General features: G+C 38.2%; 1 protein-coding gene across 1 annotated transcript in view; it reads right to left on the reverse strand.

Moving 5' to 3' along the window:
• Nucleotides 1-8,462: 8,462 nt before the first annotated feature.
• The window catches only part of LOC134754807 (UDP-glucose:glycoprotein glucosyltransferase), a 106,708-nt gene continuing 88,646 nt past the window's right edge, over nt 8,463-26,524 (reverse strand). The window contains exons 21-28 of the mRNA XM_063691184.1: nt 25,366-25,543; nt 18,592-18,774; nt 16,533-16,636; nt 15,653-15,819; nt 14,880-15,001; nt 14,479-14,619; nt 12,124-12,175; nt 8,463-11,860 (exon numbers count right to left, since the gene is read on the reverse strand). Of these exons, the coding sequence (XP_063547254.1) occupies nt 11,829-11,860; nt 12,124-12,175; nt 14,479-14,619; nt 14,880-15,001; nt 15,653-15,819; nt 16,533-16,636; nt 18,592-18,774; nt 25,366-25,543 (979 nt within the window). The 3' untranslated portion in view covers nt 8,463-11,828. The remainder of the gene's footprint in view (nt 11,861-12,123; nt 12,176-14,478; nt 14,620-14,879; nt 15,002-15,652; nt 15,820-16,532; nt 16,637-18,591; nt 18,775-25,365; nt 25,544-26,524) is intronic.

The following is a 26,524-nucleotide window of genomic DNA, read 5'->3' on the forward strand; positions in this document are numbered from 1 at the left end:
TAGATATGTCATCATCTTCCTCGCGTTGTCCCGGCATTTTGCCACGGCTCACGGGAGCCTGGGGTCCGCTTGGCAACTAATCCCAAGAATTGGCGTAGGCACTAGTTTTTACGAAAGCGACTGCCATCTGACCTTCCAACCCACAGGGGAAACTAGGCCTTGTTGGGATTAGTCCGGTTTCCTCACGATGTTTTCCTTCACCGAAAAGCAACTGGTAAATATCAAATGATATTTCGTACATAAGTTCCGAAAAACTCATGGGTACGAGCCGGGGTTTGAACCCGCGACCTCCGGATTGCAAGTCGCACCCTCTTACCGCTAGACCACCAGCGCTCTAAAAAACCACCACCAGAAACTAGATATGTCTAGATATGTGAAAAATTGACAAATATAGTCATCCGTTGCAATAATGAATACGAAAAAATTTATGAATGCCTACTTTAAAGTGACATTTTCCAGAATGAACAATAAATGGTCTACATTGTCTAATTTTTTATTTAGTGCAAATCACCACACTGTGATTGTAACAGCAAAAATTGTCACAAAAAAATACATAACATTTACATTTTTCGTACAAAAATCTTTTTTTGTAGGGAAAGGTATAATAATTATTTCAAAAATGAATTCCTCGTCTCTAAATTACACGAAAATTATATACACAGTGGCCAAAACATAAGTGCATCCCCGTTGGCAGGGACGTTTTGGGATTATACTGAGCATCTTTTACAGAAATCACGAAAAAAAAATTTACCCTCCCATAGAAAATGGACCAGCCAAAATGTATGAAACAGCCAAATTTTTTTCGAGATTTCGGGGTTGGTCCCATAGTAAAAGTAGCTTCTTTGAACAGCGTCTTCGGACAGTATTTTTTTCAAATTTTCCTGTATTTTTTATTATTTTAATTTGAACTTGATATTTCAAATTATACCCTACTACATCGTCCTTTCACAACAGCTAACATTTTTCTAGTTGACTTCAGATTGAGGTAGTTCGACGGTTTTTAGGGTTCCGTACCCAAAGGGTAAAACGGGTCCCGTATTACTAAGACTCCGCTGTCCGTCACCAGGCTCATGAACCGAGCTAGACAGTTGAAATTTTCACAGATGATGTATTTCTGTTGTCGCTATAACAACAAATACTAAAGAGTACGGAACCCTCGGTGGGCGAGTCCGACTCGCACTTGTCGGTTTTTTAATTATAGTGTATTTGCCTTTTTTACAGAAAAATGCCTCCCATATAAATACAACTTTCAGTGCTTGGAATAGAAAGTCTTCCTGACTACCTAAAGTAGAAAAGTGTACAAGTATTTTTTTGGTAAGATGACATTATATTGAGCGTAAAACAACTTGTGAAAATATAAATACAATTGGAGCATTGTAGCAGGAAGCGAGTGAAGATGATCAGAAAACGCTGTTCAACCTACATACATAATTATAATTTATAATTGTAATTAAAAAAAATATCATTTTGTTTTAATTTTTTTCATGCCATTATTTCACGTCAATCAATAAGTTTTTAAAGAATATTCAAATGTCTATAAGGATCAATTTATTTCAATACGCCAGCTTTTATTCGTATTGAAGATATTAAAGTACCTAAATACTAGTGACCCGAGACTGTTGCTCTCTAATGTATTTATAGTATGGTTATTATAGTACTTATCTACATCTCTGCTCCATATAAAAGGACAGGAATGATTAGCGCCCATATATATATACTTATATCCAAGCTCAAACGGAATAGTCCTGAAGACGGTTACCAATCTACCTGGCCAATTTTCAGTGCGCTCCAGGATTGTTGCTACCAAATTGTCCAAATTATATCGCATAAGTATGGCATTTGACCTAGATAAGCGTATACTATATGAATTACTTTTAATATGTGATAGATGTAAACTTTGACGTTAATCATCATTTTCACCCAAATAATAGAAATGTCTCACTTCCAATCTGATATGTTGTAAATAAAGTTCGTACTTAGAATAGTTGGTTTTATTAGTCTCCTCAAGTCTCCAGTATCCCTTAAGCTGAATTCGATGCTATAGTTTAGGCAAATTTGTAGCGTCCTGTAAACCTGCGAAACCTCGAATATTGTAAATTAACCACTATAATGCTGGTTCGTTGATTTAGCTTTCCACTAAAACTTGTAAAAACACTTCCCATTCGAAATGTTACGAGTAAATTGACAAGTTCTCTAGCATCATTTTCCAATCAACTCCGAATGCGTCCAATAAAATTCCTAAGGCGGAGTGGATACGTCTTGTGAATAGTGTACTTACGGCTGGACACAAGACACGTCAAAATGGAGCGGAACTGGGACGGTTTAGTGAGACAGACAGAACTAGAAATAATAAACTGACATTAGCGGGTGCGTATTTAATGATTGGTGGGTATTGGGCGCTTTCGGCACCCAACGAGCACTAACTTTCGTCATGTGCAAATGTTGATCCAAAATTTCTCCAACCCTTTTCTTACTAATACCTAAGAATTCAGCTAATTGCCAAACCTTAATTCTCCGATCCTCTAATACTAATTTCTTGAGATTTTCAATGTTATCTAGAGTGTCACAACCGATATTGGCCGCCCTGAGCGAGGGCCAACGTCGATTTTACTTCTATATACACTCCATAGTCGATCGACTCCCGTACAAGTTTAAAAAGTCGACTCCAGTTTTTAACAGTGGCATAATAAGGTCCAGATGCACCGTAAACAATAGCCATTTCCTCAAAAATACTTGGCTCAAAAAATCACCTATTTGTTATTTTACGTGAAGAACTTAATAACAGCACGGTGCTAATTTTTTTGTAATATGCGTTTAAAATTCACACATGATAAAATGCATCATAAACTATATCGTTGACTATCTCGAGACATAATATAAGAAATATGACATTTGTTTTCTTTAATAATTTACTTTTTAAACGGTATTTTTAGGGCCAGGTCGCGTAGCCAACACGCCAATCGCTTACGCTCCGTAGCGATCGAAACGCAACTGTCACTGTCGCACTAATATGGAAGCGTGATAGAGAGGCACAAAGCGTTTCGTTGTCGAAGCGATAGCGATTGTCACCTTGGCTAGGCCGGCAGGGCTATTAACGCATATGCAACCTCGAAGTACCTTAGGCTTAGAACTTTTCAGTCGCCCCTCGTGTAATCCGAGACTTGTGAGCTCGCAAAACAACCTCTCGACAGCCAATATCGCTGGCCTAGCCGATTGCGGCAACAGTAAATCCCATGTAAATCCAAACACACTTGCTTTCGTATGGCCGACTCAACTGTCAAGTAAAACTTCGTCTTATTGACGAGTCGACTAACGTTTCGAGTCAGAACGTCGACTGAAAAATGTCAATTCAAATTACGACGGTTAACCTCTGTTAAATTCGACGAACTTTGTCGATTTACTATTCACAATACCCACGTGTTGTAATGTTTGCAGAACATGCCTACCTTAACTACCCTGGGAGATCTGGCGGCTGACACCCAGAAGATTGGCGCGACTGGAGAGTGTTAGAGCACTCAAATGAGGAGCTATTCCACTGTCAAGAAGTCCCACAGTCAGTGGATATGAAATTGAGATTTTCCATTCCAACGCAAGGTCATTATCCGAACGCCGATTCAGGCAAATCAGGGTTAGCTTGATGAAATGGCCGCTCGGGCTTGCCCTACTTTACTCGCCTCACTGGGTGATGGAACATGTTCACAGCCCACAGTACGACGCTTTCATGAACAATGTAGCTGCCATCAAACATAAATTGACAAATAGACATATGGCGTCGTCGGAGCTGAGCGGCACCCCAGCATCCACTCCTCCGCATCGGGACCCGCATCCCAATAATAGTACTGATGCGGGGGGGGCCAGGTCACCTATACCATCTACACTATCCTCGCCACAGCAGGCTTCTATTAGTAATGACTGGCTAGTAAGAATGTGGAGCCAACAGATGGAACTCATGCTAAAAATGCTTTCGACCCAGAAGCAACAGAATGATCATCTGCAGGCTCTAGTAACTAGTTCAATCTAGAGCCGTTAACGAATCGGAGATGGAAAGTGTGGAATGGCATGGCTCAGGCCTCAGACCTGGATGAACCGTTCTCGTTTGAGGAACCGGAACACGCCGACACCGCAGGTCCTCCGGCAGGCAGCAAAAAACAGCTCTGAGGAGGAGGATTATAGTTTTCCTCCAACTACAAACGGAACACGAGCCAAAGCTGCGAAGTGCTGATCCAGGCAGTTTGGAGTCGATTGCCAGAGGCTTGGCAAACCGCGCTGGTGCAACCTGAAATACTTAGATAGGTACGAGTAAGCAGTTTCAAGCCACAACCGTATTTTGTACCGTATGGCGGCGGGAGTGGCCCCCAAGTGCCAATTCACGGAAATATTGGAGACCTTCGTCCTAACTCTGGGAGCCATTACGAATGGCTTGATTCAACATAGGATAATTTTCGAAGATATCCTCAAAAGTACCATCTAGCTATAGAAAACAGGTACGGAAAGAATTCCTAGCGCCAACCTCGGAATTTAAAAGAGTTCTGAGGCTTTGCTGTAGTATGTATGCGGTAGAAGAACCTAGGTACTGACTCAAAGCGAAATACTTTCAAGCCTAAAGACAAAAATCTGAAGAACATTCTGCAAGAGATACCCCCTTCCGACTTCCAACACACACCTCTGTGAAGACAAAACATCCGAGATCGTGAAAGAAAAGGGAGGTATCCGAAAATTCTTTCCTGCTAAACGAAGCTTTCCAAGCATGGCGTCAAGGCAGGCCAAGCATCCGAAACGGTCATTTCGCCGCACCGCGCATCTTCCACACCAAGGCCACGAGAACTTGACCAAGCTGGCGAAAAGCGCTTTCAGAGGACGAGATGAGAGAAAAGGGGATCGAAAGGATCAGAAACGAACCTTTAACCCCCTTCAAACAAAAAAGTGCGCAGGACGGAAATTACTGTATAGTAGCGGGTCGCCTCTCAAACTTTTCGAGTCAATGGGTGAAGGCACCCGAAAGCATCAAAAGGCTCACACGAGGATACAAAATCCCCTTCAGCCAAAAACCTCCTCTAATGCTATTAACGTCGTCAAATATACAAACATTTCAGACGCGCGCGTCGGCAGACATGGATAAGGAAATACAGACTTTAAATTTCAAACTTCAAATATCTATTCATTCCGGGACGTATCACCAAAAAACTCTTGCAGTGAATAGTAACTCTTATCCAATAAGTATTTTTGTAAAATGGTCTCAAATGGTTTTGGATTTCCTATTGATTTGATTTCATGTGGTATCTTATTATATATTTTTATGCACATCGTATGGGGTCCTGAATGGTATAATGTTAGGCTGGATGTAGGTAATGCAAGGTCGTTATTTCGTCGAAGGTTTAGTGGCTTTGTGTGTCGGTCTTTAGCTTGTGAGAAAAAATGGCTATGGGCTCTAGTAAACTTACAAACTTCAAAAATATATAGGCATGAAAGTGTTACAAGACAAATTCCTGGAAAAAAAGCTCGCAAAAGGTGGGGTTTTGTCTTCGATGTTCCTCAGAAAGAAGTCAAACAGGGAGAACCGCCCCATTTTCAACTTGAAAAATCTGAACGATTTTGTACTAACACCAAAGTTTCACTGGATAAATCATCAAAAATTTCCCCTACACTTGAGAACCGGAGACTTTATGTGGAAAATAGACATTTCAAAAGCATATTTCCACATACCAGTAAGCAACGGTCACCGCCGATTCTTGTCCATGTCTTATCGAGGAATAGTCCTGACCTGCCTACCATTCGGGTTAGCAAGCACCTCCTCGGTATTCGCAAAAATAACAAATTGGATAGACCACTAATTAAGACAGGAAGGCATACGAGTACTGGTGTACCTGGACGATTTCCTACTCATTCACGAGACCAGACGTCCTAAAGGAACAAGCACATACATACGGCCATAACTTATCTTCAAAACCTGGGATGGCTAATAAACGAAAAGAAAACATCCACAGCACCCGCAACGAAAGTGGAATACTTAGGGATTACGTAGAATACGCAAAAGAACACAAAAGGCCTATCCGAAGCAAAGCAAGCAAGCGGAGCAACGGATTTGCGAAGATCTAGGGGTGGGCAGCGCGAGTGCGAAGTTAGGCACAGTTCTGCGGGTTTACGACGGAGCTCAGTACAGCGCTGCGGATGCGGGATCGTTTCATTCTTGGGTTCGAGAAAGCTAAAAAACAAGAAAAGTTGTTTGCGGAGAGCGCCGACAAGCTGACTTTTAGCAAAGCGATAAACCTGGCAGAGGCTACTAGCAGCGCCCGGCAGGGCGCAAGCGACCGGCTCGTCCAGGCAGGCGGCGCCGAGGTGTTCGCAGTGCGCCTTTGCAGTATGCGGATACAAAAACCACACCAAGGACAAGTGCCGTTACATTAATTTACTCGTGTAAAAAGTTTAACTTCAATGCTGAGGAAACCGATGACATACATAAAAGTATCGTAGATGTTTATTTATACAGTATCAGTTGTGATAACGGCAAACCTATGCAGCAGGTGGTGTCGATGGCTAACGAGAGCGTATTATGCGAGGTAGACAGCGGAAGTGCTGTTTCAGTGCTGCCTGTTAGTGTTTATAACGCGTTATTTAAAGGAAAAGATGCCTTAAAGAGATCCAATGTACGATTAAACTGTTATAATGGTAGCAAAATATTTCCTTTACGCCGAGGTTTTGAGTGATTGTTTTGAGTGATTGTTTCTCAACAGTGTAGACTAATTACTATTATAGTAAGAATTTTCTCAAATAATTTTTACGTCTAAGACCCTAATTGTTGAACAAAAGCCATTGTTTGCACGTGGCACCAGCTCAGACACAATGGCACACAATGGCCGACCGCTCGCATAAAAGAAACAATGGCTTAGGTTAACAGATTAGGGTCTTAGACGTAAAAATCATTTGAGAAGATTCATACTATAATATAATACTATAAGGTACACTGATCACTAATCATGTATGTTTAAGTATAAATGTATACTTTGATCTCATTAATTTTAGCCAAGAAGAGGCATATTTACATTGTCAGTAGAAAAAGGCGCGAAATTCAAATTTTCTACGGGACTATATCAATTTGCGGCTACATTTTCTAAATTTGCCGCCTTTTTCTACTGACAAGATCTGCTTAACCAACTATAGGTAGTTTTTGAAACACCCATGGTATATTAAGTTTGCTAAATCATTATTTAGGATACCTCCTTTCTTCTGCTTAAAGGGGATCCATTTACCAGCAGAGACATTGTTTGTTGTTGTTCAACATTTACGTATTATTTGGACCACAAATTATCCCTCATAATATGATTAAGTAATGAGGCTGTGCGTGCCAATGCGCTGATAATAGCGGTGATATAACTTGCTCTTGTGATATTAATTATAACGAATTTGATTATGTCTAATATACCGCAAATCGATGTACAGGTTAGCCGTTTGGCACACACATACTAGAGGCCAAAACAAAATTTTTGACCCACAGTTCCTAAAAAAATTTCGCTGGGGGAGTGGTAAAACATTTTTTTTGTACCGTATATGCAGTATAGTTCCATAAGTCTCGTGAAATAGGTATTGAAGTAGAACTGTGTCACTATAAAATTGAAAAATTTAAAAAAAATTGTTAATGATATTATTTTCAAAATTGCTTTTTTGGGGTCAGACATGAGGATATCACGTATCATTTGTGGTATATTGTACAAAAAAAAATCAGCCATATTGTGTCTAGAGGAGCCCAAACTTGGTATGTTTCGAAAATTCTTTTTGTTTTAACTTAAAAAAATGTCCGAAATGTAATGATGTGATACATTTTTAGAATCGCCTCAAAAAGCCCTTTCGTATAATACCACATTCGATAGGTTTTGGAAAAAAAAAATTTCCCCCCCAGCGAAATTTTTTTAGGAACTGCGAGTCAATTGTTGTTGTTCATTGTTTTGACCTCTAGTATGCGTGTGCCAAACGGCTAACCTGTACATCGATTTGCGGTATTCCTTTGAAATTGGGGTCGAGCGGCTTCCGCTAAAGTGGACGTACTGAAAAAGAATATGGCCGCTGGGCGCCGCCACTAACTGAGAGAGAGAGAGAGCACGATAACCTAGCAATTGTCTCGCTGTCGTATGACACCACAGATAAGAAATGGTAGTTTGTTACGAATAATCGATAGGTAATCTCAGCAAAAAATGGTTCAAGCTACGGCTAAAACCTAAAGCAAGGTTTAGACTAGCAAGAACTTGCATGCAATTTACGTTACATTGCTGACTACTAAGGTAAACTGCATTCAAAATGTTTATCAGATACCGCAATGTACTCGTAATGAGAATTGCATGCAAGTTCTTGCTAGTCTAAAACTCGCTTAAATGCCCGTTTTATTCCTTTCAGGGCTAAAACGGTTCTATTATGGCTAATTAGGATTCTCATGCAGTATAGGTACTATACATTGGGTAAATAAAATTCAATTGACTGTTGACATTTATTTATGTTTATGATATTGCCAAAGCAGGAAAGTTTGAATTCACATATTTACGCGGACCGGATACTACAAGTGTAACAAATTGCTACAATTTATTCAATTTAGGAACATTGGTTTGACATCCCGTAGGTAGTATCCCTATAGTCAAAGAGTAAAGAGTTATAATCATAGACAATGGAACATGCGTGTTAAAAGTGCAAAATAGTAAGAACGAAGTTTTGAAAGCTTAATCAAATACCGCTGTAAGCCATCTGGAAAGTGGATTGGAAGACGTTAGCGTATCTAATTGAGCCACCAAATCACGTCTACAATGTTCGTATCACTTTCTGCAGGCGTAGTGTTCGGAATGTTCCTTTGTTTAAGGTCAATATTTAGTCCTAGAAGGTCATCGGAACATCGCGAAAATAGCCGGAGAATTCATACAATTTGGAGAAAGGAAGCGGTGAGGCTAGATTCGACTATTTTATTTATAGACTTACTATAAGGTGACAGAAGTTGCGTGGTACTAAATGATGATGGAAGGTGAATGTTCAGCGTTACGTTATCTTTTCGCGGATTAGCAATAGTTATTTGTGCAACAAGAGAGGAAAGTTGGTTTTTCTTGCGAGTGTTTATTTTGAGTCCAGAGAAAGCGAAAGATTCTAAGGTAGAATCTTGAGCGTAGCGAGGGACTCAAAAACACGAGATGTAAATGATTGCTCTCGTGTTGCACACATCATTTTTCACCTCAGTAGTGAGAACATATTAAAGGTTAAAATGTATTTCGAATTACACAGAATAAACAGAAAAAAAGTATTATAATATGTACGATACGATAAGATACGATACGATACGATACAATACGAGACCGGACCGGACCGGACCGGACCGGACCGGACCGGACCGGACCGTACCGTACCGTACCGTACCGTACTGTACCGTAGTATGAAGTTCATGGCCTTCACTAAATTAAAAAGCTGCATTGTTTCACTCCCTGGAGTGAGGAAAGTAGCACTTTCCTCACTCCAGGGAGTGATGAAAGTAGGCTTGTTCGAGCTGCTGAGGTGAAAAATAATATTTTTGTACTAATTACTATAGAATAGAATAAATATGGGTATGGGATACCCCACAGTCTTAATCGTTCAAACCAAAGATAATTTAATTATTTCGAAAATACAATGTACATGCAATCATTAGGTATCTACTCTATATAGCTGTGTATGTGTGTGTGTGTGTGTGTGTGTGTGTGTGTGTGTGTGTGTGTGTGTGTGTGTGTGTGTGTGTGTGTGTGTGTGTGTGTGTGTGTGTGTGTGTGTGTGTGTGTGTGTGTGTGTGTGTGTGTGTGTGTGTGTGATCATTCACCTGGACTGGTCCTGCCGGAACCTGATTAACTCTAATTATTTTATACTGTGCTCTTACTCGTAAATCTCTGTTTAATCTACATCGCTAGTATATATTTTGCCACCACGAGCCACGTCGACACGAGCTAGCCATATACTGGGATAATGTGAAATGCAACTATTTCTCACTTCATGGCGTGAAACATTTATCTCACTAATGAGCGAAGTTCATCATCTAGCGGTTAACTAAGACAATCATTGAAAGGGTTGGTCACAGCGGATAAACACAATTATTTTTTCACCTCAGCAGCACGAACAATGGTACTTTGCTACTTAAAAATAGTGAACAAAATCGGATTTTGCTCACTGAGTGAGACAAAATGACATTCAAGTAACCTTTATACTCGAATGTCATTTCGACAAGTGGGGCCTAATACAAGTTCGAAATACTTGGATTCTATTCCCTCTGTCCCTTTCACGTCATTAACAAAAAGAAAGAGACAAAAAAAGTTCAAACGTCAACGGTATATTGACGGTTTATAATAGACCCCCGAAATAAGTCAGAATCAGAAAGCATCGGTCCAAAACACCTACGAGTATGAATTCGTAATAAATAATTATTTAAAAAAAAAAAAACAAATTTAATTATAACACTAAATTTAACGTATTTTATTTTACAATAAAAATAATGAACTTAAAAAAATACAAAGATTATCACGCAAAATATATAATTCTACTTTTAACGATCTTTACTATATTTGATAAATATAGTATCTACAATTCGAACCCCAACTTGTTTTTTTTTTTTAAGTTGTCGATTAAGCTGTCAGTTGATGTTATTTCATGTTAATTCAATGAAATTTATTTCGTTTTGTTTTTGTGTTTTATTGCGGTAATTAAACTTAATTCTTAGAGTATCTTAAGAAAAGATGAGCGAAAAAGTGATGAAGGATTAAATTTTTTTCAGGTTGTATTCTTCCTTCCTAAATATGTTCTCACTGCTGAGGCGAAAAGTCTATTTACATCTCGTGTGCTTTTGAGTCCCTTGCTACGCTCAAGATCCTAAATAAGATTCACTCGCTACGCTCGTGCACTTGCACGGGAATTAAAAATAAGCGCTCGATGAAATATCTAACTTTGCTCTCTTGTTGTACAAATAATTATTACATCTACATTCTGACTAAACAACAGTTTTACAGTAATGAGAAAATCAACAACCTTATTACTAACCTTTCATATTGTTTAAGGGTTACAAATTTGATCTTAGCTTGTATCTTTGCGGTACAAGGCTACGCTGCAGGTAAACTAGCGTTCGTTTCTTGCCAAAATAATTGGATTAATTGGGATTGAGAAATAAAACATGCAGTTGATTACACTAACAAGAATTCTGTAACATATAACGAAATCAAAGGAAAAGAGTTACTGATTAATAATACATTGTACAACAAACGTGCGATAAAAACAATGCAGGCGAGGCGTGTACCTCGTGTACCTCGATAATTTATAACAAAACAATTAAATCAAAACGTTCGCACCATATTACATGTACATGTCTCAAACCACCATACATTAACATCACTTGAAATCATACTATGCTTACGTGCTACGAACTGATGTCAGTTAATGTAAAACGAAATTGATACTAAATGTTACAATATAACACCTTATACTAGTCGCATTCTTGCTAACTGGAAACATCGGGCGTACATTTATTGGCAATCCATTTCACATTATCAATCTTTGATAAGGCAACTTTCTGAACGAACATGTTTTTACAACATTTGTGAAAATATTCAAGTAAAATATTTCCTTATTGAACCTTCTAGTCCAGCGTATGTTTGTATGTATCGAGCCTCCAACAAATTGTACACAAACAATAAACGATACGGAAATGTTATAGCGAAGAATGTTTGGTGGTTCCGTTTAAAATGTACAATTGTCTTAATATACACACATATTATTGCTTGTAACGTATAACAAAAACCGACATCAGGTAAAATATTAAAATATCATACATACATACATACACCTCATCATAACTCTGTGTGTACGTCGTGGAGACGACCTGGGAAAACGAAACAATCAACATATAAGTATACAATACAATAGCAACTTCAGAGGCTTTTGAAAAACAGGAACAATACTTTGGGTTGATAGACAGTTTAGGTGTATTAGAGCACTTTCAGTGATCATGATTGAGCAAATGTGAAATTTGCATTGAAAACAATAATAAACATGTGTTGAATATCTTCTTAGAAATAATAATATCTGCTTAATGGGTACAAAACCTTTAAAAAAAATAAAGAAATGCAATAAAAAAGTGATTACCTGTATCATCACTTGATGTTGTGATTGGGTCGTGAATGTTGGTCTCGATTTCCTGAAACAAGCACAAATCGTTTCAAACGCAGTTCACATGTACCAGTACCTAAGTATCCGAATCAAAAATACAGGATGGATTCTTTAAATGGGGCATTGAAGGCGGCTACCAGAACCCGTGCGGCTACGCCAAAATTAAATTTACAGATTTTTGAAAAATATACAGTCAGCGTCAAAATCGTCAATTTTGTAATATTTTTTTATGCCAATCGATTCCTTCTATCGACAATCAAAAGCTTATTAGAGATCAACCTAAGTTAGAGCACTAGAAAAATCACTATGAGAAAAAATGATTTCCATACATACAGTATCAAGGTAAGTTAAATTATTCACATGCACTTTTTTAGGGTTCCGTACCCAAAGGGTAAAAACGGGACCCTATTACTAGACTCATCTGTCCGTCTGTCTGTCTGTCACCAGGCTGTATCTCATCAACCGTGATAGCTAGACAGCTGAAATTTTCACAGATGATGTATTTTTGTTGCCGCTATAACAACAAATACTAAAAACTACGAACCCTCGGTGGGCGAGTCCGACTCGCACTTGTCCGGTTTTTTTATTTAACCTTAACAAGACTGATAACCTGAATAGGACGAAAGACCATTTTGGCGTCTGCCAAGATGCCAGTCGTTCGTTCCGAAGCAAACAATAGCGTAATCTCTCTCTATCACTCTTCCATATTAGTGCGACAGAGACAGTTACGTTTCGTTTGCTACGGAGCGTAAACGGTTGGCATCTTGACTAGGCACCCTGGTCATTTGGAAAGCGAAAGACATACGGAACGCGTTTCTATTACCCATTTCAGAGGCCAGCTACAGATTTGGTTTTAATGTAAACTATAGGTACCTAAACGGTTGGCATTTTGGCTAGGCACCCTGGTCATCTCTGGGTACAAGTATGTATAATTTCTTAACATAATAAACTGAATGTACTACTACCATGCATATAAAATGAAATAAAAGTGGCTATAACAAAAAAAATAATGTTACTTGCTGTTGAAATCGACAACGATCAAGATTATTCTTCTCTGCGTTTAAAACGCGTTATAGTTGCCGGCGCTCGCGTACCGCGCGTCAACGCCATCTATTGAGTGTTATTTCGTGAAATCAGTGAACCCTCCAGGGAATAAGGGCTCTTAACTTCTGAACTAAGTAGCGGCTCACAAAATACAGAGTTCATCTAACTGAGCTGACTATGCACTAGTTTGCACCGACTTGAGAATAGTTGTCCCGCTTAAAATAATAAACATTTTGGAAAATCGTTCGCAGCAGCTTTTATTAAATTCAGTACCGATCCTCTTACTCCATAAAATTGTTTCAACTCTGGCCTCATTCAACAGATATATATATGTATATGTAGAAATAACGCGTTAATTGATTTCAGAACAATTACTGATACGGCTTGATTCGTATGCCTACTTAATACTCATTAAAGCCTGGCCAAAAATATATGATCATACGCCATGTTGCGGAATTTCATTGGAACTAATTTCTTTCACTGGCAATAATTTTAATGATAGGTTGTCACTGTTGTCGGTGTCATTGTGGCGGTTTACTTGAATAATGCTTAAGTGTTGAATATTAAATATAAATGACAAAAATGCCCAAAACTATAAATAGTCAGGAGCGGAACATTGTTAATAATGTAAATAATAAACTGCTGGAAAAGAACAGTTCGGGAAATTAAACTATTTCGCAACGAAATGTTACCAAATAAACATCAGAGCTGACAGGTAAACAAATCAAATGTCATTATAGTCTGGTTATTACGACTTCGTTATTGTAGTGTTATGTTATACACGCGAGGAAACACAGTAACAAAAATGAGTTTGGGTTTGAAAAAAAAAATACTATGGGCTTTTGGTGACGATCAATCTTGTAAGGTTACGGAATATATACCTAGTAACATGACCATTATCATCATCATTGTGGCATTGTGTCATTATCCAATCTTGGATGTAGGCCTCTTCCCAGAATGGAGTAACATGATAGATGAAATATTTTTTCAACTATAGAGCTGAGCTGAGCTGATGGTGTGGCGACTGTGGCTAATAGTAGTCACACCATCTGGTATGTTACGACTAAATTAAATACATATGTGTTCTATGATTTATAATAACACTACAACTGTTGGTTTGATTTGTCTGAAGTTATCTGTGGCCGCTTACCACGAAAACGTAGTCGAAATATCATTATCTCTCTCCCCATCACGCTTCCATATTCGAGCGATAGTGACAAATAGACGAACGAACGAAGTCGACTCGGCACCAGGCTATCGCATTGTATACTATATTGTATAGAGTACCTGGTCGTGGTCGGCGGCCTGGTAGAGGCCGCGGCGCACGCGCGCCTGCAGCGCCTTCACCTCGCCGTCGTACTCGCTCCACTCGGGCACGATGCGCATCGCCGCCGACAGCTTCGCCTCCTTCGTCATCGGGTTATTACACTGCGCAACACAATCAAATCGTCCTATGTTCATTTCATACACAACGCACAGCACAGCCGTCTGACGATATTACAATGACAAATCAAAAGAGGAATTCCGATTCTAACCAAAAAATATTTCCGATTTTCCCCCCTCAATTATTGTGGTGATATATATTGCTTATAATTAATAAAACCTGTAACTAAATTACCCATTAACGCACGTTTATGTGCGTCATTGACAATTTAAAGGATTAATAATTATGATTGATAATAAATTACCAAATCGATTGTTTTCGCTTGTGGTTTTGTATTTTCATCGCACCATGTCTCGCACCAGAGCCACTCCTGTGGTAGGGATTTTATCGCAACTTGATGAATCATGTTGTTCGGTAAATCTTGATCTGTAGAAAACAAACATACCGTAAAACAATTCATGCACTAAAACCAGTAAGGAATAAGACAAATCAAACATCATTATTGCGCTTATTAAGTCTACAGACAGAATTCTTATACGTGTCATATGGCTATCCATACTAATCCATACTAATATTATAAATGCGAAAGTCTGTCTGTCTGTCTGTCTTTCTGTCTGTGTGTTCCCTCTTCACGCTTAAACCGCTGAATCGATTTAGATGAAATTTGGCATAGAGATAGGTTGAGTCCCTGAGAAGGACATAGGATAGTTTTTATCCCGAAAATCATCCCTTAAGAAAGTAAAAAGCGGAGTCGAATTGAGATAATTAATGAAGTGCCTGCTAATTTGTGTGCATAATATGCTCAAATTGAATTTGCTATGAGAATTTTTCCAGGCGCTATACTTACTTTAGCTGCTGTTACTAAGTCTACGCAGACGAAGTCGCGGGCAAAAGCTAGTATACAATATTCAGAAGTTAAAAAAAACATGCTCAACTATAATCGATAAAGGGTTGAGATTTGAATATGACGTAAATTAAGCAAGGCTAAATAGTACCAAAAAATGAGACTGGATAAATGAACACATTGCTCGTAACTCGTTGGAGAGGTGGTTGTGGTTGGCAACTGAACTGACTGACCTAAGTTGGAAAGACTGTTGGGGTCCTGGCTGAGCGCCTGGTACTGGCCGCGCAGACGGTCGCCGGCGGCGATGCGCCGGAAGCGCTTGAGGTCGACCACGTACAGCGCGCTGATGTGGTAGCTGCGGCCCTGCAGGTGGTTGCGCCAGTACCCTTGCTTCCAGAACCTGTGCGGATACCTCATCTTACATACATCTCATAATACAAATGGTACTTAATACATCTTCACTGCCAAGGCCACTAGGCCCGCAAAATAAAGCAATGACAAGGATTCCGCAGAAACAGGATTCTTTTGAAGATTTTGAGTACAAAAACAGTACAATATAGACTATTGGCGAAACAGGCTTTAGGTTACTTTTCGCTCATGTCGTCGCAAATATAGACATATATCGCAAATATGCCGACTTGTTGACGTCACAGCAACTACCCCCACCACTTTCGCGCCTGTCATCTCATATATTTGTGTTCAGGACATCACACTGAATGCACTGATACCAAATATGTCCATATTTGTGACGACATGAGCGAAAATCGATTTCCAGAAGACTTCTAGACCAAAAACCGCCGCACTTATATACAAATTAATTATTCGGCAGGTAAAGTATGAGTACCTACTATATAACTTATATGAGATTTGATCAATTGGCGCGAATAAGGGTGGTATTCTACCTGTCCAATATTTGATCAAATTTGTGTCTCACATGTTGCTTAATGAGAGAGTGAGACGTAATGCACATTTGATTAAATATTGGACAGGTGGAATAGCACCCTTAGAAATAAATAATAATAGTTAACACATGTAGCCGTGTACAATCTCGACACCAGTGATAAAGAATGTAAGTAGATTAAATACATATAATAATACCACATATTTGCATACCTGAATCCTTCCATTTCCTTTCTAGTATCACAGAAGGGCGTGTACCCGTAAGGCGCGCCGCCCAAGTCTAAGTCTACTAGCTCCTTCAGGTCAGCGCGGACGATCTGTCAAAATACAAGCAACCTTCTAAACTTTGCCAATGATATTAAAACTTGATAAAAACTTACAATTTTGGAAAAAAAAAACCAAGTTGATCTAGTCATCAACTTGAGGATCATAGCGAAAAACGAGAAATATTTGAAAGTACATACTATGTTACATATGTATAAATCAAGAACGAAATAAAGCTTCAATATATAAATCAATGTCGAATGTGTACACATATAAATTCATAATATGTTTTGCAAGGTCAGACACAAGTTATTATGGTTACATATCACCAATCAATTTATTTACCTAATGTCGAATCAACTATACTCGACTCACCTATTTTTAAAATACCTAATGATCATTTTACCTAAACATTGTATGACCTAAGTTCATAATACCTAATATCATTTAACCTTATGGACGAAACACGTAATGGCTAATACACGATATACCTAATACACGTTTTACCTAACGCACGTTTCACCTAAAGCTGATATACCTAATGAACGATATACCTAAAGTTGATTTACCTAATGGACAAATTACTTAAAGCTGTTATACCTAACGAACGAAATACCTAAAGTCGATGTACCTAAAGGACATCATCATTCATTCAATTTAAGAGCTGTAGGCTCTTGTCGGTGCAGCGTGATGAAGTTGTCTCCACCTTGGTCGATCCGAAGCCAGCCCTTTAGTATCCTGGTACGACACGGCCCCTGCATGCTCCTTTACTTGGCTCATATAACTTTTTCTTGGCCTTCCCCTACCTCTCCTTCCGTTTATTTTCCCTTCTATGAAGCCAGCCCTTTAGTATCGACACGGCCCCTGCATGCTCCTTTACTTGGCTCATATAACTTTTTCTCGGCCTTCCCCTACCTCTCCTTCCGTTTATTTTCCCTTCTATGATGTTCCTGATGAATTAGTCGTGTCGTAGCAGGTGGCCGATCATTTTTCCTCTTCTATTTTTAATAATAAAACCTACCTAAAGGACGGAGTACCTAAAATCGATATACCTAATGCATGTAATACCGAATGTCGATATACCTAACAAACGATACCCCTAAACTTGATTTACCTATTGAACGAAATAACTAAAGCAAATATACCTAATGCACGTAACACCTAAAGTTGTTATACCTAATTACCTAATGCACGAAATACCTAAGGCTGCTTTACCTATTAATGAACGAAATATCTATAGCTACCTACCTATAAATACATACAAAACTTATGTGCTTATTTCACACAAAAACACTCTCAAGGATGCAATTTAAGATGAATTATTTTGATACAACTAAATTTTGAGTGAAAATAGCGGGCGCCGGTTTTACTTTTAAATTTCTCACTTTTTCTGTTTACAACGGCCAACGTGGCAATGATAATTCCATTCTGCCAACAAATAAATTAGTGACATATATATCTTATTATGTAACGTTTTATTTATATAATAACCAATAAATATTTACTTTATATCGTGTAATAATACTAATAAATGTATAATGCCGAAATAAAAAATATATAAAGTTTTGGAACATAGGTATATCGACTTTAGGTGTTTGGTTCGTTAGGTATAACAGCTTTAGGTAATTAGTGCATTCGGTATATCAGCTTTAGGTGTTTCGAGCAAAAGGTATATCAGCTTTAGGCAATTCGTGCATTAGGTATATCAACATTAGGTATTTTGTGTATTAGGTAAATCGGCTTTAGGTATTTCGAGCATTAGGTGTGTCAGTTTTAGGTAAATCGACTATAGGTAATCAGAGCTTAGGTAAAACAATATTAGGTGAAACGTGCATTAGGTATTTCGTTCATTAGGTGTTATGAGCTTAGGTTAATTGACCATTAGGTATTTAAAAAAATAGGTGTATCGAGCATAGGTGATTCGACATTAGGTAAATCAATTTTCGGTATTCTGATATGTAACCGTTATTATTAACTACAAAAAGCAGATCCACAGAGCAAAAAGTACCTGGTCCGCATCGACGAAGATGATCTTCTTGACGTGGAGCGGGAACAGCACGTCGAGGAAGAGGATCTTGTAGCCCCAGATGGTGCGCTGCCGGTCGCGCTGCCGCTGCAGCCAGCGCGGCCACTGGTACTGCACCAGCTCGTACTCGAATCCGTACTCTTGGGCCATGTACGGGAGAATATCCTACAATATAGCGCATATTACTATTTATTTAAGTAATTACAACAACCATATCTAACTAGTTTACAAAGTATCGTTAAGTAAAGTAGGATTTGTCTCGATACTGCATTCCAAAACATGACTCATCTTATACAAAAACATAACAAATTGTTAAATTGTACATAATAACTATACCTAAACTATTTATCAGCAGTTTATAAATTATAAAAATAGTCATCATTGCACTGAGCGCCGATACAGCATTTTGTTATGCTTATCCTAATGTTGTGCCGGCCGGCCGTCTTGCTTGGCCGAACCGGTCTATTCGCCCGAGTACAGGATGCTCCATGTATTTACTAGTACGAGGATTAAATTGTCTTATTACTTAAGTGGCGATATAACTACTCATTATACATGACGTTTACCTAGTGTAATGTTTAAAATTATTTAATAATATTATAATGTAGGCATCAATGTTACATTACTATGAGAGTGCGACATGAAAGTACCACTTCTACAAGGACAAACAATGATCATTAATTTTCTTGCAACTGTTTTAGCATCTCTCTTTTGAGGTACCTTGAGATATTATTAGAAGAGATTTGTGCCTTACATTCAGTTGAGAGTTTATTTATGAGATCTAGTAATAAATGTTCCGATGTTCTTCGCCCATAAAAGTTTTTAAATTGCGGTTTCTTTAGCATGCGATTTGTAACTTGCCTGGTCGTTTTTGGATGATCAACTAAATGTTGTACCTCGGTCCTAAAATATTGTTATTTTAATATTTAATATTCAAATTTCGTGTGTATTGGTAAAACTTTACACACACTAAAGAAACCTTTATCAGATTTACGGCTGTTTTTAATATTTGGGGGTACATACGGCAAGCTTAAGTCATGGTATAGTATCTCTGAAGAGGAGTAATGTAATGCTGATAATAATGCCATCTCTGGGTTATGCTGGACATATATTCCTCAGCCGTGGTGCTCTGCTGAGCTAAAAAGCGGTATCTCAATTGAAGATTGCATGAATAAATTTGAATCATAACGTTCCATTTCCAGTTCATTCGTTTTTGAGATACCGCCTTTAGCATAAGGAGGGCTGAGTGTGGCTAGATATCATTCTTGTGTGTAGATAGTAGAAAACAAAATATACCAAAACAAATATTTAAGCAGGTAACTTAATCGTATTTAATTAAATCTAGAAGAATATATTTTAATAAAAAATGTTTTGATAGTGTTACTAACCTTACGTTGCAAATGAACTAGGAAACAAAATAAATTTGAAACGTAAAAGTAGTTTTTTTAATATGTAGTGCAAACACCGTACAATGACAGACTGACGTATTTAGACGAATAAAAAAACCAAATGACGTTTGGTTTGACGGGAAATTTTGAAATTATTTCTAAGTTGTTTTTTAATATAAATTCCGTTTTAACATATTTTTGGTCAGATTTATGTTAAGATATTAACAAACAGCGTTTCTTTATATCACAACCAACCTTGTAAGTTGTGTTGAGTTGTGCTCTTACTCATTCAACCAAACCAACGCAGGCAAGATGAAAAGCAATGCCGGCCGGGCCGCGCCGAATCTGTTTACCTTCTTGTATGTACATCGGTATAAGGGCAAGGTAAGTAAATTTTCGAGTTTATAATATATATATACCTCCTGAACATTTATTTATTATTTCATCTTTATCAAAAGCTTTGATAGAGGCTTCGGGTAAAGCATATTTATGAAATGTTGGCGATGGAACATGGAACATTGTAACATTTCAAATAACAGCCGTTGAACTAGCACCATTCTTAGTGCCCGTAAGGCCCGTCATACACGTTGCTCTGATTATCATAATTAAGATACTATTTTCCGTGCCTAGGTCTTAATCTGATAAATCAACTACAACCTGCCAAAATTAGAAAGACATACATCTACTGATAAAATCCAACCACAATACGTTACCTTTGTCGACATTTTACATGAATAATATCCCGATTCACTGATTTCTTGTTACCTAACATTAAATGTGACAATAGCACACCCTTAAAATGCATGCTCAACACTTGTCCTGTTTCGCTGTAAAATAACCTTTTTATACTTTTGATAACATCTTAACTGTTAATATATTTTCAGGTATTAAAAAGCTTTCAGAATAAAGTTGCGACACGGCAGGTATCGTGCTTTTCTTCGATAAGTTTTTCGATGTTGTCAATGGCAATTTCAGTGAACCTAAAAAAGGAAAATCTACCTAATCTAATGCGCTGTAACACCCAGATCACCGCACCACAAATTGTGGATAAAAAGCTTGAATGTTCTCAAAACTATGAAATATGCGACAAAAATGGATCTAAATTAAATCAAAAAAAGTTGGATCAAACTATTGAAGCTTTCCAAGTTATTTTGGGATCAAGAAGAAGAAATGAATTAGGTTGCCTCTAATTATTGTTTAAAACATAGTCAGGAAATAAATTGTTACATACTTGCTGTTAAGTTATTTTCACGGAAGTGCGCTTAAAGCGTCGCTGTATTTGCATGTGTCTTAGTTACTTGGAATGGAACGTATGTAAATAAGTAGGTACTTATAAATAATATATTGTACTTGATTCAACATAAGTTTTCATTTATTTATTCTGAAAAACTGATTTATGTAGTTTTCTAAGCAAATGGAAATTGGTACGACAAAGATTACTACATAAATCAGTTTCCAATATTAAAGTTGTTACATGTAGGTAAAGAACCCATAAGTACGTGTGTGTGTGTGTGTGTGTGTGTGTGTGTGTGTACATATGTGCGTGTTTACTGCATATACAGTCTCATTAGTTGAGAGCAGGACCGCTAGGGGCAGCACTAGTAGAGACGTGAACGTGAAATGTCCGAGAGTTTCTTATCTATTACAGTAATAACATATACTAATCTATGGCTTAAGTAACCTAATCTGTAAGTTATATGAGACTACTTAGACCATATGAAGTAATACTTTTAACAAGCGCGTTATAAATATCTAACCGAGTTTTAAACAGGATTCCATTACGTAAGATATACATTTTTGCTATAACTGTCCTTAACTACGAGATCAACATGAGCATCCCAATTAAAACGGTTGTCAATTAAGAGACCCAGATATTTTTGCTTCGAGACTTGTTCCAATAGCGGACATTTATTGAGCGTATTTTTCTGGAGTGCAGACATGAGACAGCCGTGATCATGTCCTACAATGTGAACTGTTCTCGATTGGCTAGAATGCACGTGCAGAAGATTCTTTTTTTCGGCATTTAAGACGAAACCTGCGCCATGAGACCACATGCAAATTTGGTTGAAGTCGTTTTGCAGGTTCTTTTCAGCAAGCCCTATGTCTTTGTCTGCAGCTACAAGACAGCAAACTGATAGACACTACAGTTTTGGAGTTTTTGGACACAGTTGTTCATGTCATTTACGTAGGTTACGTAGTGGAGTGGGCCGAGCACAGACCCCTGTGCCGTGCCCTCTGTCACCAGAACTTTATCACTGAAGGTGTCTCCTATCTTAACATGGTAAGACTGGCTCGGCCCGGCCAAGAGCATGTCGGCCCATGCTCAGGCTCATGGTTCCTGCGTTAATAGCTACGCTACGCCCTACCCTCGTCACAATAGGCTGCCTTACGAGGGCTATTAGCACCTAAGTATGATGTACACAACAAGCAAAAGGGAGTACCTTCGCAGCAGCGCTTTGTACGTCTTTGTACTAAAAAGGGAAGACTTTTGGTAACTCAAAAATGGCTAAGTTGATCATGTTCACTATAGTTTTCATTTAATGTCGTTATTAAGTTCTACTCTCACGTTTTTTTTTATTTTTTTGGACCCATGGTTCAAAAGTAAGGTTTTTTTTTCTTTCCGAGCGATTATTTCCAAAAATATTGACTTTATCAAAAAATGGTCACTGAAGACCCCTATTCGTTTTGAAAACCAATCCAACGACATCCCACATCATAGTGTTGAAGAAAACTTAACGTGTAGGGGAGGTAAACGAAAAAAAAACTTGTTTTTATTTTACCACTTTGTCGGCATAATTCATTTATATATTCATGCCAAATTGCAGTTTTCTAGCACTAACGATCACGGAGCAAAGCCTCGGACGGACAGACAGACGGACATGGCGAAACAATAAAGGTTCCTAGTTGACTACGGAACCCTGAAACGTCGTATATGTGTTGTGCGTTTAAATATTTGTAGTAAGTCATAATATTACTTAGTTAGTTTTTAATAGACACAGGAAACGTTTGATATTTCATAAAGAGTAGGTGGTTCAACACGGATCCAAGGTTATTTTTCCAAATATAGTGTCAAAGCTCAAAGCGTGAGATCTATATTTTTTTAAATTAAATTAATTAAATTAAATTCTTTATTCAACGACCAACTAGGATCAATTAGTGTTAGTAATGCTTATGGGTAATCTTATACTACCTACGGTTAGTAACAGCAAAATTAATTATATTATTATTATCAATTCCGTATTCCGTATTACATATTTATTTACAGATTTAAATATTTATAAGTTCCTGCGCACATGAATGAGGCAGCAGTGGTTCAAATAAACACCGTCAACCCTGTCTGCAATCATGGTCAGGATGCTGTTAGAGCTAGCCCGGACTCTGCGCACCAGGGAGGTTGCTCTCTTGCGCATAGTGGTGTAGAAGCAGTCTACCCGCGCCTCCGCGGACATCCCTGACGCGCTACAGAACCTAGGCAGCCCCATCAGCACCCTGTACGCGTTATTATATTGAACGCGCAGAGCGTTGTACCGTTTACGCGTATAGTCTGCCCACAGACTGCTGGTGTAGAAGCAAGTACAACCAGGGACGTGAACGCTCTGTGATTGGTCAACGCTCGGATGACGTCACACGCGGGTAAACATTCTTGATTGCCTTGAGTGTTTTAACTGTTTTATTTGTATTTAGTTAATTTTAGTTATTGTTCCACAGTTTTCTAATATATTCCGATTTATCCGTATATCTAGTAGAACAATATTCATAAGAATCTCAAAATGGAGCCGAAATATGTGAAAGCTGATAGCGGCAACCTACCAGACATAGACGCATTAATGGTTGCACTTTTCTTTAAAGATAATCCGGATTACTATGCTGCGGAACTTAGAAATGTAAAAACAGCTGTGTGAGTATACGTAGAAATTGTTTATTTACGAACATTTCGATTTCGATGATACGAATACGACGACGATATATATATAGAATACGATGACGAGAATAGTATCTCCATACTGCACTTTAGTTTGAAAGAAAAAGTATGCTACTAACTACCTACTAATGCTGAAAGAGCTATGTTATGAGGTTATGTAGTAATACATTAAATACCTAGATCTTGTTTCGTTAAATACAACAAAATCCGCTGCCTTAACTACCATATTTATTTACAGTTAAATATTACTTACATCGAAGTGGTCTCCACACATAAAAACATTTGTATGCGCTAAAATGCTCTTTGGGTCTCTTCGCGCTAGTTTTAACCACATTTTTCTTTTTTTGGGATTCGTTGGAACGGAAACAAACAATTTGTCTGGATTTTTTATAGTCGTACTTGAACATTGCGGCACTATACACCATTTATATACCATTTTACAGTGAAATAATCAATTCAATGCACATAAACCATAAGATTTACTAAGGTCATTGACTGAGTCTACTCGCGTGTGACGTCACACGTGTCACGTGATTAGCCCCTTTGCAAAAACAGCGTTTAAGGCGCGTTCAAAATAAATAAGCTTTAACATTGTTTTTTTATATTTAATACAGTAAATTTCACGGAAATGTCAATGTAGTGTAATTATTAAGTCATAAACAATCAATTAAAACCATTTTCAAAAATTAGTCAAATAGCCTATAGGCTCTAAAGAGACTGAGCTTTACCTCCCTCGAGCAGTGAGCAAATCTGCGGGCTATCATATTCGCTCTGACGGACAACGCTCTGCGCGTTCAATATAATAACGCGTACAGGGTGCTGATGGGGCTGCCTAGGTTCTGTAGCGCGTCAGGGATGTTCGCGGAGGCGCGGGTAGACTGCTTCTACACCACTATGCGCAAGAGAGCAACCTCCCTGGTGCGCAGAGTCCGGGCTAGCTCCAACAGCATCCTGACCATGATTGCAGACAGGGTTGACGGTGTTTATTTGAACCACTGCTGCCTCATTCATGTGCGCAGGAACTTATAAATATTTAAATCTGTAAATAAATATGTAATACGGAATACGGAATTGATAATATTGAAATGTTTGCAATAGTTATCACAAGGCAAGGCATAGGAGCCCACTGTAGTTCAGTATGACTATTGTGTCCAATTCTAGTGTAAGTAACAATTGACAATATTTTAATTATGTTTAAATCAAACTCAGACTGGCAATTCAGATCAGCGCTAGCCCAGCCATAGCCAGGCTAGCACCATGCTGAGTCGGGACCATTTCGTGGCTTATATTATTTATGTTGTGTTACCTACGCGTTGCTTTCTTCATTTTTTTCGCCACGAATAAACGCTATCTATATATCTATCTATCTATCAATCAGCGTCTAAATTGAAGGCACCTTAGTTATTAAAGAATTTAGCCTCATAAATAAGAATGAAAATGATGAACCTTTAGCGACGGGCTGAGGTAGTTCTTGAGGAACCAGAACTTGACGGGCGACTTGGTGTGCTTGAGCACCGACAGCATCATGATGCGCAGGAAGCGCTCATAGAGATGCCCGGAAGCCACGGAGAACACGTTTATAGTCTGTTCCTGCGACTCCGCATCCTCGCCGCCACCGAAAGAACTAAAATAATATGTTACATCAAAATAATACTCGCCACTGTACCAGTATTTTTAATACTACATGTCTCATCAACATAAGGGGTGTACCATAAAACAAAACTGTAAATTTCAACCGGCTGTCATTTTATTTTCAATCAAGATGACGACAGCTTTCTAACCGCAGTTAAAAGTCCTATTATTAAATTATATATTCCAATATAAATAATTCTGGTTGTACGCCATGCGACGTTACACCGGTGAACAGAAGAGATCACTGAAATTTAATCTTTTCCAAATGGTAAGAAAATTTTCAACATCCTCCATGCTTGCTTTCTATACACTTAAAATTACCACGAAGTTTCGTGAATTTTATAATATAAATAAATAATGTTGTAAGTTGTCACTCGAAGCAGCAGACCTCTAGGAACAAGTGGTCACTAGGACCATCAGAAAGATTGTTAGGTAATAGAATTTGCGCCCGCCCCCGCATGCCCGTCATATTTTATCGTGAAAATTTGGGGTACATATGCGGCTAAAGTGAAACGAACTATAAGGAAACATAGTATATAGATTCGTACAAAAGATAGGATAGCTAAAGTAACCGAAAATTTGCGTTATTAATTTCTGGGCCAAGTTGAAAATCATACAATTTCCTTCGTACAAGAAGTCGGATTTTGTAATAGACGATGAGCAAAGTAAGACCACCATACGTCCTGCAGTGCCGTTCTCTCGACTATTCATGGGCTCAAATCAAGAGTTTATTAAAAGAGAAGGATAAAACAGCCAAAAAACTAACAACTCCAGCAGGTGTTGGGATGGTGCAGGCAAATATGAAAAACAGCTCCGTAAAAAGCTGCCACTGAATGCGCTAGGAAAAAGCTTCTTATCACTCCTGCAGAAAATTTTATAATAAAAAAACTAATAATTATTTAAAATTAGAAGTAGCTTCATATTCTAGTAATCCTAAATTCCAAAAATCCTTATCAATTGCATCAGTTTTTTT

Source organism: Cydia strobilella, chromosome Z (assembly GCF_947568885.1).
Source record: "Cydia strobilella chromosome Z, ilCydStro3.1, whole genome shotgun sequence".
In the NCBI taxonomy this organism is placed as follows: Eukaryota; Metazoa; Arthropoda; class Insecta; order Lepidoptera; family Tortricidae; genus Cydia; species Cydia strobilella.